General features: G+C 42.0%; 1 protein-coding gene across 2 annotated transcripts in view; it reads right to left on the reverse strand.

The window, feature by feature from the left end:
• Window positions 1-1705: 1705 nt before the first annotated feature.
• The window catches only part of n4bp3 (NEDD4 binding protein 3), a 111296-nt gene continuing 95842 nt past the window's right edge, over window positions 1706-17159 (reverse strand). For both annotated transcript variants that reach the window (XM_067996472.1, XM_067996471.1), the window contains exons 2-4: window positions 15004-15456; window positions 11815-12633; window positions 1706-10631 (exon numbers count right to left, since the gene is read on the reverse strand). In XM_067996472.1, coding sequence (XP_067852573.1) covers window positions 9996-10631; window positions 11815-12633; window positions 15004-15417 — 1869 coding nt within the window. In that variant the 5' untranslated portion in view covers window positions 15418-15456 and the 3' untranslated portion in view covers window positions 1706-9995. The remainder of the gene's footprint in view (window positions 10632-11814; window positions 12634-15003; window positions 15457-17159) is intronic.

A 17159-nucleotide genomic window follows, 5' to 3' on the forward strand; every position in this document is an offset into this window, starting at 1 on the left:
CTTCACCTTTAAACAGCAGCTTATTCAAACAAATGAAGGAGATGGGAACACAATGGCTATATTTCAGTGAAAATAAATTAATTATCAACAAAAAGGTGACAGTACAATTGCTGTCAAATAATTAATTTCCCCTGAATTTATTGAGTACATGTGGTTATTAGGGTGAGGAATGACAGTACCATAACCATGGAACCCTGGAGCAGCACCAGATCAGGTGTGGCACGAGCCAGCTGCCCGACAGAGCCCTCCCAAGCCAGTGCCCCATTGATTGGTGCTTTCTTGTCCCTTCGCATTTCCCTGCACTGTATTGTCATTTCACAATTAAAGCTGCTGACAAGTGGGCTACTTTTAGACCATGGTCATAAATCCCTCCCATGACCTTAGGTGTGTTTAAGTAACCAAATCAAATTTTAATGTGGAGAATGGGGAAAGCAAATCAACTTAAAACTTATTTTCCCCCACATGAAATGGAGACATCTATAAAATTGTACTGGACGAATGGAAGAGATACTGAAAAGGTACAAGCATGACATGGAATTATTTCAGTCTGACAGAGTCCCCATCAAGCAGATAAGCAAAGTTGAAGCCCAAATGGTACTGAACACCATGCAGACGAGTGAAGTTACAGTCCCAGTACCACAAACATTGTGACCTGCCTAGAAGGAGCAAGGTTGATTGGAGCTCATGGTATGTAATTCTATGGGTAGAGCTGGGGCAGCTTTATTAAGTGGAGTCAAGCTCTCTGATCTAGAATACGAAGTCTATAGCTATAACAAAAACTGATGCAAGAAGCAGAGTGAAATTCTTCCTCTGTGAAGATCACTTTAAGAAAGTGTTATTGGCAAAAAAAAATACTAGGCTTTAAATCAAATTGGCTTTGTTCTGGGCCACCGTTTTACAGTGACTGAAAGAGCCAAATTCCATTTTTTATTACATGGGGATTTCGGAGAACTTTCACTGGTGTTTGCTGGGGGAGGGGGGAGGGGTAATCACATTCTGTGATCTTGCCCATTTTTCCACAAAAAACAAAGGCCACAGATCAGTGGTCTTGCTTTTGATGCATTGCAAAATGGCAGATTGCTCGATCGAGAAATTTAAGGCAAAACCTAACTAGAAAGCTGGGAAAAGCAATAAAAAGGGCACTTGGGATTCTAAAGATAGTGGTGAGTCCGTGCAAGACAATGGTTAGACCCAAGTTGGAAAACCATGTACAGTCTTGGGCACTTCATTACAGAAAGCATTCTGGAATTATGGAAAAAATGCAATACAGATTTACTAGTGATACCAGGGATAAGATATAGTTATATGACCCGAGCATCTAGAGCTGTATGCATGTAGAGTGCCTACCATTGCCGAGCAGCCGGATTTCCCAATGTAACGAATGTACGGAGCTTATCGATTGCCGGTACGGGGTCATTATTTGGTGAAACAACAAAGATAGCTCATTTGCATTTTAACTGCCTTTCATCTCAGTGTCTTTTGTAAAGATTCCTCAGAAATGATTCATTTTCAATGTCATAGCTCCTTTACAGTAAATGAATCTATATATTAGGTAGCTTCCATTTGCAGGATTCTAACGAGGCTGCTTTTCAAACACCCTTCCAGATATAACTTCACTACTTTGCATGCAAAGCAGATTATAGAGCTCACCCAAGTGCATATTTAGACATCATTAGCACATATCAATCAGCCCAAAAAGAGTCCATTTTAATGTAAGTTGTCAATTTTTATTTGAAAACTTTATTAGATCCATTAGGTTAGAGGAGGTCTAATCACAAAAGACCAATAAACAGCGAGTTTAATACATCTGGCCTCAGCGACTAAACAGTGTTAAGGTACTGGCTTATCATTTTCCAGATATCTAATTCAGTTTTCCACAACAAACGTTGATTAAAAAGGAGGAATTCTAAAATGAACCCAGACTGCTGCTGACGGTCACAGCAACAGCAGAACTGGTACAGTCACCCACAGTGATAGGAGAAGTGGGTGATTTAGGAAAAAAGGATGAGACAGTGGCAATGGTGGTGCTGTACAGATCCTTGTCACTAGATGGAGCTAGTGTATTTTGTAGCACAATTACCAATCCAAATGAAATCACACGACAGGCAAGGGTGCATAATTCATCTTTGGATCATTATTGTTTTTTGAATCCACGCACAGAGCACTCATGCACCACAGAGAGATTGCCATTCCTGGGGCAGGGGAAGGTGAACAAAGAGGTGGGGTAAAGAGTTTTTAAGATCAGAACCATGCAGCTTCCCATACTCTACAAAAAACAATTCCAAGCCAGTGCTTCCCAGTTCCTTTGACAGTAGAAAGGGTCCAGAATCAGGTTCAATAGTACGATCTACTTTCACAAGTGAGAAATTCACTTGAAATTCTGGACTCTGATGTATACGTTGGCATGAGTTACTGGCAGAAGAAAAAAAAAGCAAATATGCATACATCCAGAGGCTCTGTGTAGTTTCTGAACCCACATCGTACAGTTATAATTGCTACCAACATCCGGCTTTATTGAGGACCAAGTCCACATACCATTGTCAGTATCCACACACCATTGTCAGTATCCATACTCCATTATCTAAAAGGGGCTCATCAACAAATCAGAGACAAGAGGTTTGGATGGTTTGAATCAGCAGGACATTCATGAGGGATCCAAGATCTTTCCAGGAAAGGAGAGACATTCCTTTCTCTTCCTAAGAGAACATCTGCATTGGCAAATTTGCTCCAACACAGAACTTAAGGATGCTGACTTCAAGGACTGCACAAAAGCAAACATTGGGCACTCTTAACCAAATCCATTCCTTGGGCTGGATTATCCTGCGCATGAGAAACTGGAGGATCAATCTTAATCTTGGCCCAGCAGCAGCATTCCCTCTTCTAAGTCAGAAGGTTATGGGTTCAAGACCCAGTCCAGGACTTGATCATATAATCTAGGCTGATCCTTCAGTGCAGTGTTGATGAACTGCTGCACTCAGAGGTGCAGTTTCAGATGGGATTTTAAAATCAAGTCTGCCTGTTCAGGAGAATGTAAAAGATCATATGGCACTATTGGAAGACGAGCAGGGCAAGTCTCCTGGTCAATATTTAACCCTCAATCAACGTGATCAAACTAAATTAACCAGTCATTTACCTCATTACCATTTGCAGGACCTTGCTGTGTGCAAATTGGCCATCACATTTGCCTACAAAACAAGTGTCGACAATTCAAAATAATTGATTATAGAACTACGGGGTGTCCTGAGACTATGTAAGGTGCTATATAAATGCAAGTTGTATTGAGGCCGTGCTGTTAGTCTTGGCTTGACCAGTCATCCAGAGTTTCATTCTGAATGAATGAACGAACTGCAACTCCTGTTGTAAGTCATTTCATTTCCTCCTATAGCACATAAGGCAATGTTGTCATGGAAAAGACATCCAGCACAGTAAGCTGAAATCAACCATTTGGACTTGCTGCAAAACCTTAAAACCAGTGTACATTGAAATCTATGCAGGTAGAGCAGCCTACAGGCTGAAAAACACGTAGTAAATTACTGAACAGGTTTCAGCTGCAAAGAAAAAGACACCACAACTCGGAGTAAAGGACTACTTTGAAGGTGGTTTAATTTCTTAAAGTATCCTCTGTGATGTTCCATATTGAGTTGGCTATCTTTCCATGTTATGTGGAATATAACAAATTAAGAACAACTGCACACAGCTCTGTAAAATGTAGCTACAAAACAGTTCGATACAGGTTTGTCATACTGACTGTTGTTAGGCTCGAGAGTAGTGCTAATTAGCCCAGGAATCAAAGGTTTATCTTAGTTTTGAGCATTCCTGTGCCCATTGTAGCCTTTGTCTTTGCTCAAGTCAGAAACCAAGAGTGGTGGGTGCACTGTAGCCAACCCACAATACAGCATGTCTCCTTTAGTGACTGCACTGTGCATAATCTACAGGATGCACTGCAGCAACTCACCAAAGTTACTTCGACAGCACCTCCCTCCCGAGACCCCTACCACCAAGAATGACAAGAGCAGCAATGTCATGGGGACACAAGCACCTTCAAATTCTCCTCCACATCACACACCATCCTGATTGCAGCGTATATCACTGTTGTTTCATCGTCGCTGGGTCAAAATCCTGGAATTCCCTACCTAAACCATTGTGGGAGCACCTTTACTACACGACTGCAGCAATTCAAGGAGAAGGTCCACTATTACCATCTCAGGGCAAGTAGGAATAGGCAATAAATGCAGCCTTGCCAGCGTCACCCACAGCTTGAGAACAAATTTTAAAAATGCAACTTTTAAGATAACAGGCAAAAGAACCAGAGGGGAGATGAGGAGACTTTTTTTATGCACCAAGTTGTTTTGATCTGGAATTCACTGCCTGAAAAGCTGATGGAAGCAGATTCAAAAGAAACTTTCAAAAGGGAATTGGATATATAGTTGAAAATAAAAAAAATTGTGGGGCTATGGAGGAAAGAGCAAGGGAATGGGACTAACTGGATAGCTCCTAACCAGCACAGGCATGATAGGCCGAATTATCTTCCTCTGTGCTGTATGATTCTATGAACTTCCAGCTGGTATCAGTCGGGAATTGGATGAAAATTCATAGTGCTTCATAAACAAATGCAAGGTTTACACAATTGTGCGCTGACGAGATTAGCCAAGGCCAGCAGTTATCAGTGCAAACACCACAGGAACGCAAGCCTTGTGAGAAAACGCAGCTCAAATTACCATGCTCTAACTAATTTATTCTAAAACAATGTTCTCAAACACATCAACTCATATACAGTCTGACTGCACAAGCCAATAAGGCAGAACGGTTTCCAAACTAAATCAAATGTGTGAAGCACTGAAATTAACTGGCACTTACAGGGCTTGGCGACCAAATCCTAGAAATGTTCACAATTAGGGGGAAAAAAGCAAAACAAAATAATTACTAATTTAGCAAAACCTAGCATTGCGGCAACCACCTTGTCTACTGCAAGTCTCGAGGGGGGTTTGAACAATTTTGAATATGTAATCAGAGGGCAGCTTCATTCCGTTCCTCTCCTCTCTGGTCTAACTCTATTAAACAGGGTAGGGTTTGTGTCAATATATGTTTAACCATGCCAGCACCTGGTGTGGCCTTAAACACTAAAAGTCGCTGCATTTTAAAGTAAAAGCATTGAATCCAAAAGGATATATCCAGACCTACCTCTCACCCTCCACGTTCCTTTAGATTGGAAAATTGCACATCATTCCACTATTTAAGAAAGGAGAGGGAAACCAGGGAATTATAGACCAGTTAGCCTAACATCTGTTATCGGGAAATTACTAGAGTCTATAATTAAGGATAGGGTGACTGAACATCTTGAAAATTTACAGCTGATCAGAGAGAGCCAGCATGGATTTGTAAAGGGTAGGTCATGCCTGACGAACCTGATTGAATTTTCATGAAGAGGTGACTAAAGTAGTGGACAGGGGAATGTCTATGGATGTTATTTATATGGACTTCCAGAAGGCATTTGATAAAGTCCCACATAAGAGACTGTTAGCTAAAGTTGAAGCTCATGGAATTGAGGGCAAATTATTGACCTGGTTAGGAAATTGACTGAGCGGCAGGAGACAGAGTGTAGGGATAAAGGCAGGTATCAAATTGGCAGGATGTGGCGAGTGGTGTCCCACAAGGATCTGTGTTGGGGTCTCAACCATTCAATGTATTTATAAATGAGTTAGATGATGGGATAGAGAGCCACATATCCAAGTTTGCCGATGACACAAAGATAGGCAGCATTGTAAGCAATATAGGTGGAAGCATAAAATTAGAGAGAGATATTAATAGATTAAGTGAATGGGCAAAACTGTAACAAATGGATTTCAATGTAGACAAGTGTGAGGTCATCCACTTTGGACCTAAAAAGGGTAGATCAGTGTACTTTCTAAATGGTGAAAAGCTCAAAACAGTGGAGGTCCAAAGAGACTTAGGGGTCCATGTACATAGATCATTAAAATGTCATGGACAGGTACAGAAAATAATCAAAAAGGCTAATGGAATGCTGGCCTTTATATCTAGAGGACTAGAATACAAGAGGGTAGAAGTTGTGCTACAGCTATACAAAGCCCTGGTTAGACCACACCTGGAGTATTGTGTTCAGTTCTGGGCAGGATCTTAGGAAGGATACATTGGCCTTTGAGGGAGTGCAGCATAGATTTACTAGAATGATACCCGGACTCCAAGGGTTAAATTACGAGGAGCGATTACACAAACTAGGGTTGTATTCCCTGGAATTTAGAAGATTAAGGGGTGATTTGCTTGAAGTTTTCAAGAACTGATACGGTAGATAGAAACTATTTCTGCTGATTGGGGAGTCTAGGACTAGGGGACATAGCCTAAAAATTAGAGCCAGGACTTTCAGGAGTGAAGTTAGGAAACACTTCTACACGCAAAGGGTGGTAAAAGTTTGGAAAACTCTTCCACAAATGGCAGTTGATGCTAGCTCAATTATTAATTTTAAATCTGATGGATAGATTTTTGTTAACCAAAGGTATTAAGGGAAATGGGACTAAGACTAATAGTATATGGAGTTAGGTCACAGATCAGCCATGATCTCATTGAATGGCAGAACAGGTTTGAGGGGCTAAATGGCCTACTCCTGTTCCTATGTTCTCCCACTAGCCCTATCAAATAACTGGATTAGCTGCTCCACATAGAACAAGGGCAAGTCAGAGCACCACCAGGGCCAGAAGCAGTTGCTGGGCTTGTGGCAAAACTATAAATGCATACACATGCCAAGAATCAATGGAAAGGGCACACTCTGTTCTGATATTTTCAATTTAAATTTTTTTGGCGAATGTTTATGCTCAAAGCAATGAATATTAGTGCTGGAAAAAAAGCAAAACTTTTGAGATTCCAAGTCAGGGACAATGTGGGTTAGATACAAATAAAAAAAGTTTCCTCTACTCCACCTAACATTCAATTTTAACCCCAACCTCAGAGGTGCTCCTTTAATTACACCGGTATGAATCTCTTCATTCCCAATTACAGATTTAGCACCAAATTCTGAACTCCGGGCAGTGTTTTGTTTTTGCTGTGGATCTGCGCCAAGTAGAAAGTGTCCAGACTCATTTCAGCTGGGACCCGGACAGCCAGAGGGAGTACATTTTTATCCTCTTATTATGGGATGGTCCTGGAACCCAGATCCCAGCACTAAAAAGGTAATGCATCAAATGACCTGAAGCCACCCAGCCTCTTGTATTCTGAAGATATTTGGTGATTTAGAATAACATAATAATAGGTACTGTCCTTCCTAGTGCTACTTATTGGAAAGGGGCCGCAGGGGAATTGAAACAAGATAGTATCACACAAATCACGCGATATGGTCGTGAGCAAAGACATGATTTGTAGGAAAGCAAGCCTTGTGAAAATGCAGCAGGTCAAATCATGCTATAATCAATTTATTCTAAATCAATCTCACCTAAATCATGCAACCAAGTCTCTTGTTTTGGAGGGGGACAGGGTTCTCCATGTACTGCAATACAGTGTCCACATTCTATAAGAGGTGAATGTCACCGGCAAGAACAAGGCCCGGAAGTTTCTATCAAGTGAGTGGGCCATTTTGCTGATTTTGCAAGTTGTTTAAATTCGGTTTTTAAGTCCCCTAAATTTAACAGGAAGAAATGAAACCAGTTTCAGTATGGCTTGGGGTTTAGGAAGAGAAGACAATACTACAAAAAGCCACAATGGACTGGAGGTGGCAAGCAAAGATCGGAGAAAACCCACAAGATTTACTGGCTCAAAAGAGAAATTTCTTTGCTTCTTAGCTTCTAGAATGGGTAGTCACTGATGAGTGGAATTTTCCAGTACAGGGTGTGAACTTGTAGAGAGCATTGAGATGAAAGGAGGAGGAAGAAGTCTCAGTTTATCCTGACCTTCAGTAAGCTCACAAGCCCCCGCACTGAACATGTAGCCTGTGCACAATTGATTAATCTACAGTGGCAAACTTTTGTTCAGCCAGGAAGGACTTTCTGATTTCCCATGTGACAGGGCCCAGATCTGATAAAAAAAACATCTTGGAATCCAGGAAACAGGACATTTATTCTGCTGCACGTCACTGAAGCATCTGGAAATTTTAGTTTGTTAGCACAAAAGGTCCATTCGCTGGTCTTCAGATTTTGCTGTTACTGTTGGTATCAGCTTGGCTCAGCTAGTACCACTGAGAAGGTTGTGGGTTCAAGTCCCACTCCAGGACATGAACACATAATCTAAGCCGACACTTCAGTGCAGAACTGAGAGGCTGCTGCATCGTTAGAAGTGCCGTCCTTTGGATGAGATGTTAAAACAAGGCTACTTTTGCCTTTTCATATAGTTATTAAAAAGGTCCATTGCACTGTTCAAAGAGCAAGAAGTTCTCTAGGTGTTTTGGCCAACATTCTACTGTGCTTGTTGACACAACAATTTCAAAGTAATTTATTCTACGTGGGGTGCTTTAGGATGCCCTGAGACACACCATGAGGTGTGATATAAATGCAAGATAAATATAAGTCGTTTCTCTCACTAGTTTCAACATTTTCAAATCTTGTAGTAATACTGAAAACAACTTTCTGAATTTAACCAACCTTCCTGTGTCCCATCAACAGCCCATCTTCAAGCATGGCTTCACCGGAGGAGGACTCCCTCTCTATAGCAGTAGTTATTGGGAAGGATACAGACAAAAGCTGGACACCTGTCTGCCACGGCATTTTATTTAGGTGTCCTGAGCTCTTTCTCAGCTAGACTTGAATCTAGCCATGATTGGACAGCAATTGGTGTGCTTTAAAAAAAAAAGCAGAGAGGACTCTAAACACTGCACTGGTTTTGCAGTGAGCGGCCAACACGTGTGGATACTTACACATTTAATTCCGGGTAAGTACTAGCAATCAGGGGCAGAGATTTCCATCAGTATCAGCAGGACGCAGTGTGTTAGAAGTCCTTCTGGAGTTTTCCCTCTGGTAAGGCCCAACTCTCAGTGGGACTGTCTCAGAGAGGCACCGGGCAAAGGCAAGCCGTTTCCCCCAGAAGGATGTTAAGGAAAAGGAGAGTCAAAGCACGTCAGACTACACATGATCTACTGCCTGGTTACAGAGCAGAATCAGTGCCCTGAGCAGGATTATTATCTATTCTGTCAAAAGGGAACGAGGGGGAAAGGCGCGAAGGGAGAGACTTACCAACAAAAATGAAATAGGTTTTTATGGCTTGCAAGTGAAAAATGATACAGCTCCTTCAAAACAAAACCTGAATAAAATACAGCCAATGGAATTTCGCCGCAGAAAAAAGGGGGGAAATCTTATAAATTTAAACACTGATAAGATCTTGTATACTTTTCACTGGCCTACATGGGCAGTAAAAAAAATTGTTATAACGATAAAAAAAAAATCAGCATTACTACTTACCAAATATGCAAATCTTACTGCAGCTTTTAATCTGCAGAAAGAGAAATTTAAATGAATTTCTGACTCCACAACTACTGATTTAGAGAGGATTTGAGAAATTGCACTAATTTATCATTCTCTGCAGTGATGGTAATATATATATATATCTATCTATATAAAAAGAAATAATGTCCTTAGATCATTTCACATTCTGAAATGTTCTGGGTTTAAACATAAAATTGGCTTGTCTAAGCCATATTTGCAGGGTTTGCAATTCCAGAGTGTACACAAGTTGTACATCCTCTAACCCTGGGAAAAATCCAGTCATCTATCTGGACAGATGAGATTTGAATATCAAAAGGGAACCAAGAGTTCCAGGTTCTCCCTCCCCCTCACCAGCCATTCCAGCAAATTGTGAAACTCCTCATTATTACACCCCCTCCATTTGCATGTCCAAATCAGCAGTAACTCCCAGATGCTACAAACTAGTCTGCCATTACCCTGTGTAAAATTTAGTTGGCCACCATGAAAAATCCAACACTGTGCAGAGAAAAAAAATTAAAAATTAATGTCCTGATCTACAAACACTGAATGATATACAGTTTCACCGCTTGGCAGTTGTCAGATTTCAGAGGATTCAATTTTTTCTATCCATGGTAAGTTCTGTTTGACATCAGTGTCAGTTAGTTCCACTTTGGCTGCAATCTCCTGAACTTCTTGTTCCAGGGCCTGGTTTCTTTGGTACATTTCCAAGTAGCTGGACTGCAGTCGTTTCTGATACTGAATAACTTTTTCCTTTTCATCCTGCCAGGTACTCCTCTCAATTTCAAAATTGGCAGCCTGAGCTTCACACTGTCTTCGTTCCAACAACAGTTCTGCTTTGAGCCTCTCAACCTGGAGGACAAGACCCTGGACACCGTCCTCTTGAAGGCCTCTAGACTTCAAGTCATCAGTCTCCCCACTCAAGAAACCCTTCATTTCTTCAGGAGCTCCATCTCTCCTCAGAGAGGCTTCTTGGAGCAAGATGGCTTCCTCCTGCTGCTGCAGAGCATTCGTGCTCCTTGCCAGTTGTATGGATTGTGCCTGCAAAGAGTTTTTTAATAGCAACATCTGTTCATCTTTGGTACAAAGCTCCACTCGGACCTCTCGGAGCTGGGTTTTGAGGCTGAACAGTTCACTCAATTTCTGGGCCACCTCTGCTTGCGAGTCTCGCAGCTGCTGTTTCAACATGGCGATCTCACCAGTCTTTTGACAGACCTGCAATGAGACAAATATCAAGTAAACAGGCTTTTCTGGCCATCTGGATCAGATAAACTAGCCATCTTAAACTAAGGAGTGCCAAGAATAGGACTTATACAAAATGAATATTTTCATTAAAAGGCATCTTTAATTGTCCAATGTCCCTTCTTGAAACTATGCACTGGAGAGACCTGGAATTCACCCCAAATTATGGCGGGTACAATTGACCAATCAGAAACCCCAGGACTGTTTCCCTTCTTTCCCAGAGATTAAAACATCCAAACACATTTCATTGTTCCTTTCCACCTTCAACCAGGGAGGGAATGTCAGGCAGCCTTGTCTACATATTTCAGGAAGAGTACACTGATTTTCATCCTGCCCCAAGTTGGATTCTTTACCTATGACATTTTAGAAGCACCACACTTACAAAACCATGAGAGAAAAAAAACTGGTCACCGCCGACGTTAATTCAGTGGAACTAAACATCGGTGTTCCTGATGATTTATGAAATTGGGCTGTTTATACTATCAGAGGGTTTCGTGAAATAGGTAAACTAATTAATAGAGCAAACTCCTCCAACAGATTGTACTCATTGGTGTGGTACTGAGCCTTACAGAGTAGGAAGATCCCAGGTTTAATCCCAGAAGAAGGGGCACTAGAATTGTTGTCAGCACCCTAGGGCTAGGGGAAAAACAACAAATCAGCCAGGAGTCAAACTTCTGATTGAAATGCAGCGTGGTCCTCTGGAAAGTGTATACCTGTGGACATCAGGCTAGCTTGCTGTGATGCGCTACACATTTCTTAGACATGCTCAGTCCTGGCTCAGGTGATCACTTGGGTGAGGTAGATGAGGACACCAGAACCCATACCCTGCCCGAGTCACTGCTTTCAGGAGAGCAGGATAGAAAGGGAGAGGAAATTGAGGGTTGGGGCAAGGTGGGGGAAACAAGCATGGTGACCAATACCTCCTACCCCTGCTGAACATTTGATGTGTACCCTTAACCAACTTTCCTGTTTGCTAATGGAAAAGTAGATTGGATTCTAAAACAGTGTTTTCCACTTTATACTGAAACCAAAATCAGTAAAAGGGAAAGATATTGCTCACTATATTGGGTGCCTTTCCCAGTGCAGTGTTTACTTTTTTTAAATAACAAAAATGTTAACGAGCAAATGGCATGAAAGTATCTATAAATACTCCTACCTCCCATTTGGTCTCCTCTAGCTTCGGGGTTAAGTCATCTTGCTCCTGCCTGTAAGATGTACAACGGCCTTTGAGCTGCTCACATTCCTGCAGTAACTTGTCAAAATCCCCCTGCAGCCTCCTCTTCTCCTGCTGGACCTTGAAGACCTGCAGCTGGAGAGTCCGCTGGGAGCGCTGGGCCTGTTGGGTCACCTGGCGCAGCTTGGTGGCATAGATACGCTTGAGCTCCTCCATCTCCTTCTCCCACAGCCTTTGTTTATCCTCAAACACCTGAGCAATGGCATCTTCACTTTCATCCAAGTTCCTCCTCACATGTTTCAGCTCCACTTCCTTCTCGTGAAGCCGGTCCTCCAGCTCTCTGACGACATCCTCCATGGACCGTGAAAGTTCACAAGAGGGGGACATGTTGCCATGGGGGTTCAACCTGTTGAGGACTGCCATACTCTTACAGGAAAAACGCCCGCTGTCAGAGTTTGTCACCTCCTTGGATCCCCCATCAATGTAATTTGACCCAATGTGGTTGATTTGGCTCATGGAAGCACTGATCTGTCCTACGTGATGCTTGAGACCTGTTCCACATGGAGGGAGACTGGTCATAGAGTTCCGCCCCGAGTCAGACATGTCCTCCTCTTGACTGACAGTCCTGAAGTAATCCTGCTTTTCGCCTCCATTCCTCAATGGTGAATGGTCCACCTTGCTGAAGACATTGAGGCTGCCTGTGCTGTCAGACATCTCCTTGGTCTGTGGTGGATACAGATTCTGCATTGAACTGAAGTTTTTTGGCACCACGGGCTTAAAGGCAGAGGGTCGTAACCGAGACTGTGAAAGGAAGACAAGGTTGGGGGTGGGGGGGAAAGGAAAGTTAAGAGCAATTAATGTATATTAAACGATACATTTTACTATTTTGTAATTCATTGGATCTATATGTAAAATGAGCTAGGGAAACAAAATATTCTGTTCTTATGCTCATCATAGTGAGCTTGTCAGCTAAAAGGAAAGATTTCCTTTCGATTTTTTGCAGTGTCAGCATTCGGACTGCAGCGGTTGAAGAAGGTGGCTCATTACCACCTTCTCAAGGGCAATTAGGGATGGACAATAAATGCCGGCCTTGCCAGCGATGCCCACATCCCATGAACGAATAAAAAAAAAACGGTCAGGTGTATGGCAAAATTCCCTGTACGCTGCCTTAGAAGATCAACCTCAACCTCAAGGTGACATTTCCAATCCAGGCCCTTGTGGCCAATGTCTCCTTACCAATTTAGTGCCCAATCTCCAAGTACGGAGATTAAACTAGATTAATGTAATTTGGGACTCACACGAGTGAGACTTTCATCGCCTGTCTGGCTGGGATCTAATGTAGGTCTGAATGGTTAGTGTGCACCTCCACTGTGCCATCAAACCCAACTTCCGTGCCTTTACTTGCCTTACAAAGGAAGAATTAACAAAAGAAATACATTCTCAAAAAAAATACAATTGCCAGAAGGAAGCTTAACTGAATGTTGAACATGGAGAGAAAATGCTAATATGAAATGAGAATAGGAAATGTGTAAATAAAGCTGAAGCATTGACTGGTCCCAATCCTACCATGTTTTGAGGATGATTCTTCTCACCATCAAGCCATCCATCCCCAGAAGGATGCCGACAAATGCACTAATGTGACACTTCCATTTCTCACGCCTGCATTTCCTCATGGCTCAGTTGAGATTGCCAGACTAATGCTGCACTTTACCTTACATTTACTACCAACGGCAGCACCTCAAGCTAAGTGAGCGTGTGGTTTCCTCTGGAGAAGCATTTCATGCGGTGACACTTCGCTGCACCTCCAGAAGCAGTAGAGCTGGCGTAGTAATGTAAATAGCCCAGTTTCTTCTGGCTGTGAATGCTCAGGTAGTCTCATTTTTCATAGCAGTGGAATGGCTTACATGGACCTTCTCCAGCCAGTGACTTTTGAACTGTGCATGTAATTGGCGTTGGTTTCATGGACTAGAAGCCAAAGGAATTACAGGACCACCTCATGTAGAATCAGTTCTGTTACTATAAACTCAACGTTACAGCATATCCTTTCAGGCTTCATTAAAATAATGGTGATAACTTACCGGCCAGGAGATGATTAATGGTGCTGCCTTAATAGTGTATTGTGTTCATGACCCCGTAAAAGGTCTGTCTTTCTGCAATACAGAACCATTTAGCTACTGGTGTTTGCATTCTTATTACATGTAATTACTTGTGTCTCCATGTAAATGAGACCCTCCATCTCAACAGAGTCCCGCTGGAGATAGAGGGTTTAAAATAGCATCAGAGAAAAGCAAGTGAAAGTTAATTAAACTTTCATGTTCTTACTAAATACTACAGTGCCTGTGATTCTTGAGTCATGATTTTGTAACTTATATCTGTGTCCCCATGTCCTCTTTTTAAAGGCCTCAAATCATATCTCCCTCAAAGTCTACATTTTCCAAAAAGCCCGAGCTCTCTCAGCCTGTCCTGGTAACTAAGGGACCTTAATCTAGGTATCAAAATTGGTGGCCCTTCTCTGAACCATTTCTATATCCCCCACGAGGGGTCCATAAGTGGACACAATTAGCTTATCTTTGCTAGGACAAGAATTAACAGGCTATGAGTAAAGACAACCTCTCCAAAATATCTCTCCACAAGAAAACTTGGGGAGGGGTGGGAAGGGGTGGAAAAAGGGGAGCTCTGCCTAAAGACCTTGCCTGCTACCTCATTGTTATGAAGTTATATCATTCTCAAAGCAGCATTTGTGGTTTCTAAAAAACTGCACAGCTTGAAATAGAGACAGAAGGTTGCATTTTCCAATTTTCCTAGTGCACCTTCTGGAATGGGATACACTATAGGCTCCAAGGTCAAATAGGCAGGGACTGGTTAGATCAGACAATCAAATTGTGATGCAACTTGCAAATAATTAGTTGACTGTATTTACATATAAAACATTTGGGAGCAGAGGGGGAGGGAGAAGGGAGAAGTACAGATTTAGATTCCTCTGCAATTCATTGTAAGGCACCATATTTAAAAACAGGAACAAGAAACAGAATATACTATGAGAAATATTAAAAATTGAGAAAGAAAATAACAAAACAAGTTAAGCAGGGATAAAGAGTAAAGAACGGCCTTTCTACTACATCCAACTGCTGACGATCAAAGGTCTGAGATTTGGTCCTATGTTTAACCAACCTTTTGAAATTTCCCTCCAACAGTAAGTGAATTCTTTGTCAAATCAATCTCCTTCCCATCTTTATAACACGTTTTCCCATAAATCTCATTTTGTCCATCTTTTCGGCAGCGTTCCATGGACGAACTCCCAGATGCAATCCTTTTCTCTGCCTTAGATCCCTTTTTAGTGCTGTTCAGGTAGTTCAATAGCTCTCTTTGGGTCAACCCCTTTTTAAAGAGCCCATCCGGCTGCCTGACGTAAGCATTCTCATTTCGGTTACTCTTCAGACAGTCACCTGGAAGGTCCTGCTTTTCAGCCATCAGACTACCTACACTTCCCATGTTGCACTTGCTAATGACTGGGGAGCAAGGGTAGAGGTCGTTGCTATGGCTGCTGCGATCACTGGATGCAGACAAGGCTTGGACTGCAGCCATGGACACTCAGGACTCCAAGGAAAAGGCTCGAAAGCAACACTAGAAGGAAAAAAATAAAGAACATGCAATTTAGAGCTCAATTACTATGGAGGCAATGCAGACTAGGCTGTTCTCCTGCCTCCACTACCTTACCAAGTACAGTGCAGGTCATCCATATTACAAACAGTAAACAAAGTACTTGCTCTTGTCTCTCTCTGTGACGAGAGGAAACAAGTTATGCACCCACTCCGACTACACCCACAGTAAACGGTAAATGCAGTGAACATCCCTCACGAGTGGAAATACTTTGTATACGCCAGTCATCGCCAAAGCCACCTTCTAAAAACACAAAATGATTTTTTTAATATTCATTCTCAGGATGTGGGCATTGCTGGCAAGGCCAGCATTTATTGCCCATCCCTAATTGCTCTGGAGAAGGTGGTGGTGAGCCACCAAATTTAAACCCACAATACTCTAGTTGGTATATTCTAGTCTGATTAAATTTAACCATCAAAATATACAGACTCAGACATGGGTGGCTCATATCCCAGTACCCCTCCTGTACTTGCAGGGGGTTGCAGCACTGTAAGTTAGGGTATGATACACCCCTTATTCTATTAGAAAAACTGTTAAGCAAAAGTATTTTTTTTTAAATCCAGTTCTTCAGACCTGCCAGTCAGTTGTTCCTCCGAAAGCCTGCTGGGTAAAGACACCACCTGATTTAACACAAAGCTATACAAAAACTAACTTTTTTTTAGTTGAATTGGCAGCAACAGGACTGTCTATGCTTTCTTTGGAAACATTTTTAAATGCTCATTTAAATGTTCCACTGAAACGCTGTAAGTCTAGCTCCTTGCCTGTGCAATATAACACTGCTGCTTCCTGCTCTTAACTTACCGTTTATAAAACACTTGCATAGTGACCCCAGCATTAGAAGGCACACAAATGATAAAAATCAAGATTTAATTCCACGCCAGGTACATCGAGTTGCTGAAAGGGTTTAATAATACATGAAACTTTCACAGATGAAACTCCTGCTGCTCAACCAAGCATTGCATCATATTTAAGCAACTGTAAGGCACGATGGCCGTGGGCTTAGTGTAACCAGTTAGGTGCCAGCAGACACAATAGTACTAAATACTAGAACAAGTAGCTGTGTGCTGCTGTACTCAATACAGAAGCAAATCATAACTCAAATCGGCCTTACTTCTACTTTTCTTGGACATGAGCAGTCTGTTTTTGTGAACTCAGTGTTGTTGAATGAGCCATTTTTTTTAAGTTTACAAGTGCTCCTAATTTGGGGATTATATGAGATAAATGCAGAGAAAACTCCTACTCTGTTCAAATGATGGCCCTTAACAGATTTAGTGGAGGATTGAAATGTACTGTTTGTAACTGTCCATCAAGTGCTGAAGATTCCATTTTCCCCCAATCTTTCCATGGTGCATAATTCCTCTGATCAGCAAATGCCACTGGCGGGCTGACTGAGAGGGCGGAGCCAATGCAGTTTCCTTTAATTCCTAATGGCCACACACACTTGATATTCTCTCTTCAGCCAGATGTAATATGTGCGTAAATCTAATAACTGTCCTAATCCCTTATCACCTGAATGCACTTTGGGGAAAAAACAATACTGATTAGCATGTTCGACCATGACACGGTCTTCATCCCAGTAATGGCAAATTTACACTTCAGGTGTACAGCATGAGCTAACTGGACAATCTCAAGTAGTAAATTGCTACTTCAGATGGGTATCTGATCAG

Source organism: Heptranchias perlo, chromosome 14, assembly GCF_035084215.1.
Source record: "Heptranchias perlo isolate sHepPer1 chromosome 14, sHepPer1.hap1, whole genome shotgun sequence".
Taxonomy (NCBI): Eukaryota; Metazoa; Chordata; class Chondrichthyes; order Hexanchiformes; family Hexanchidae; genus Heptranchias; species Heptranchias perlo.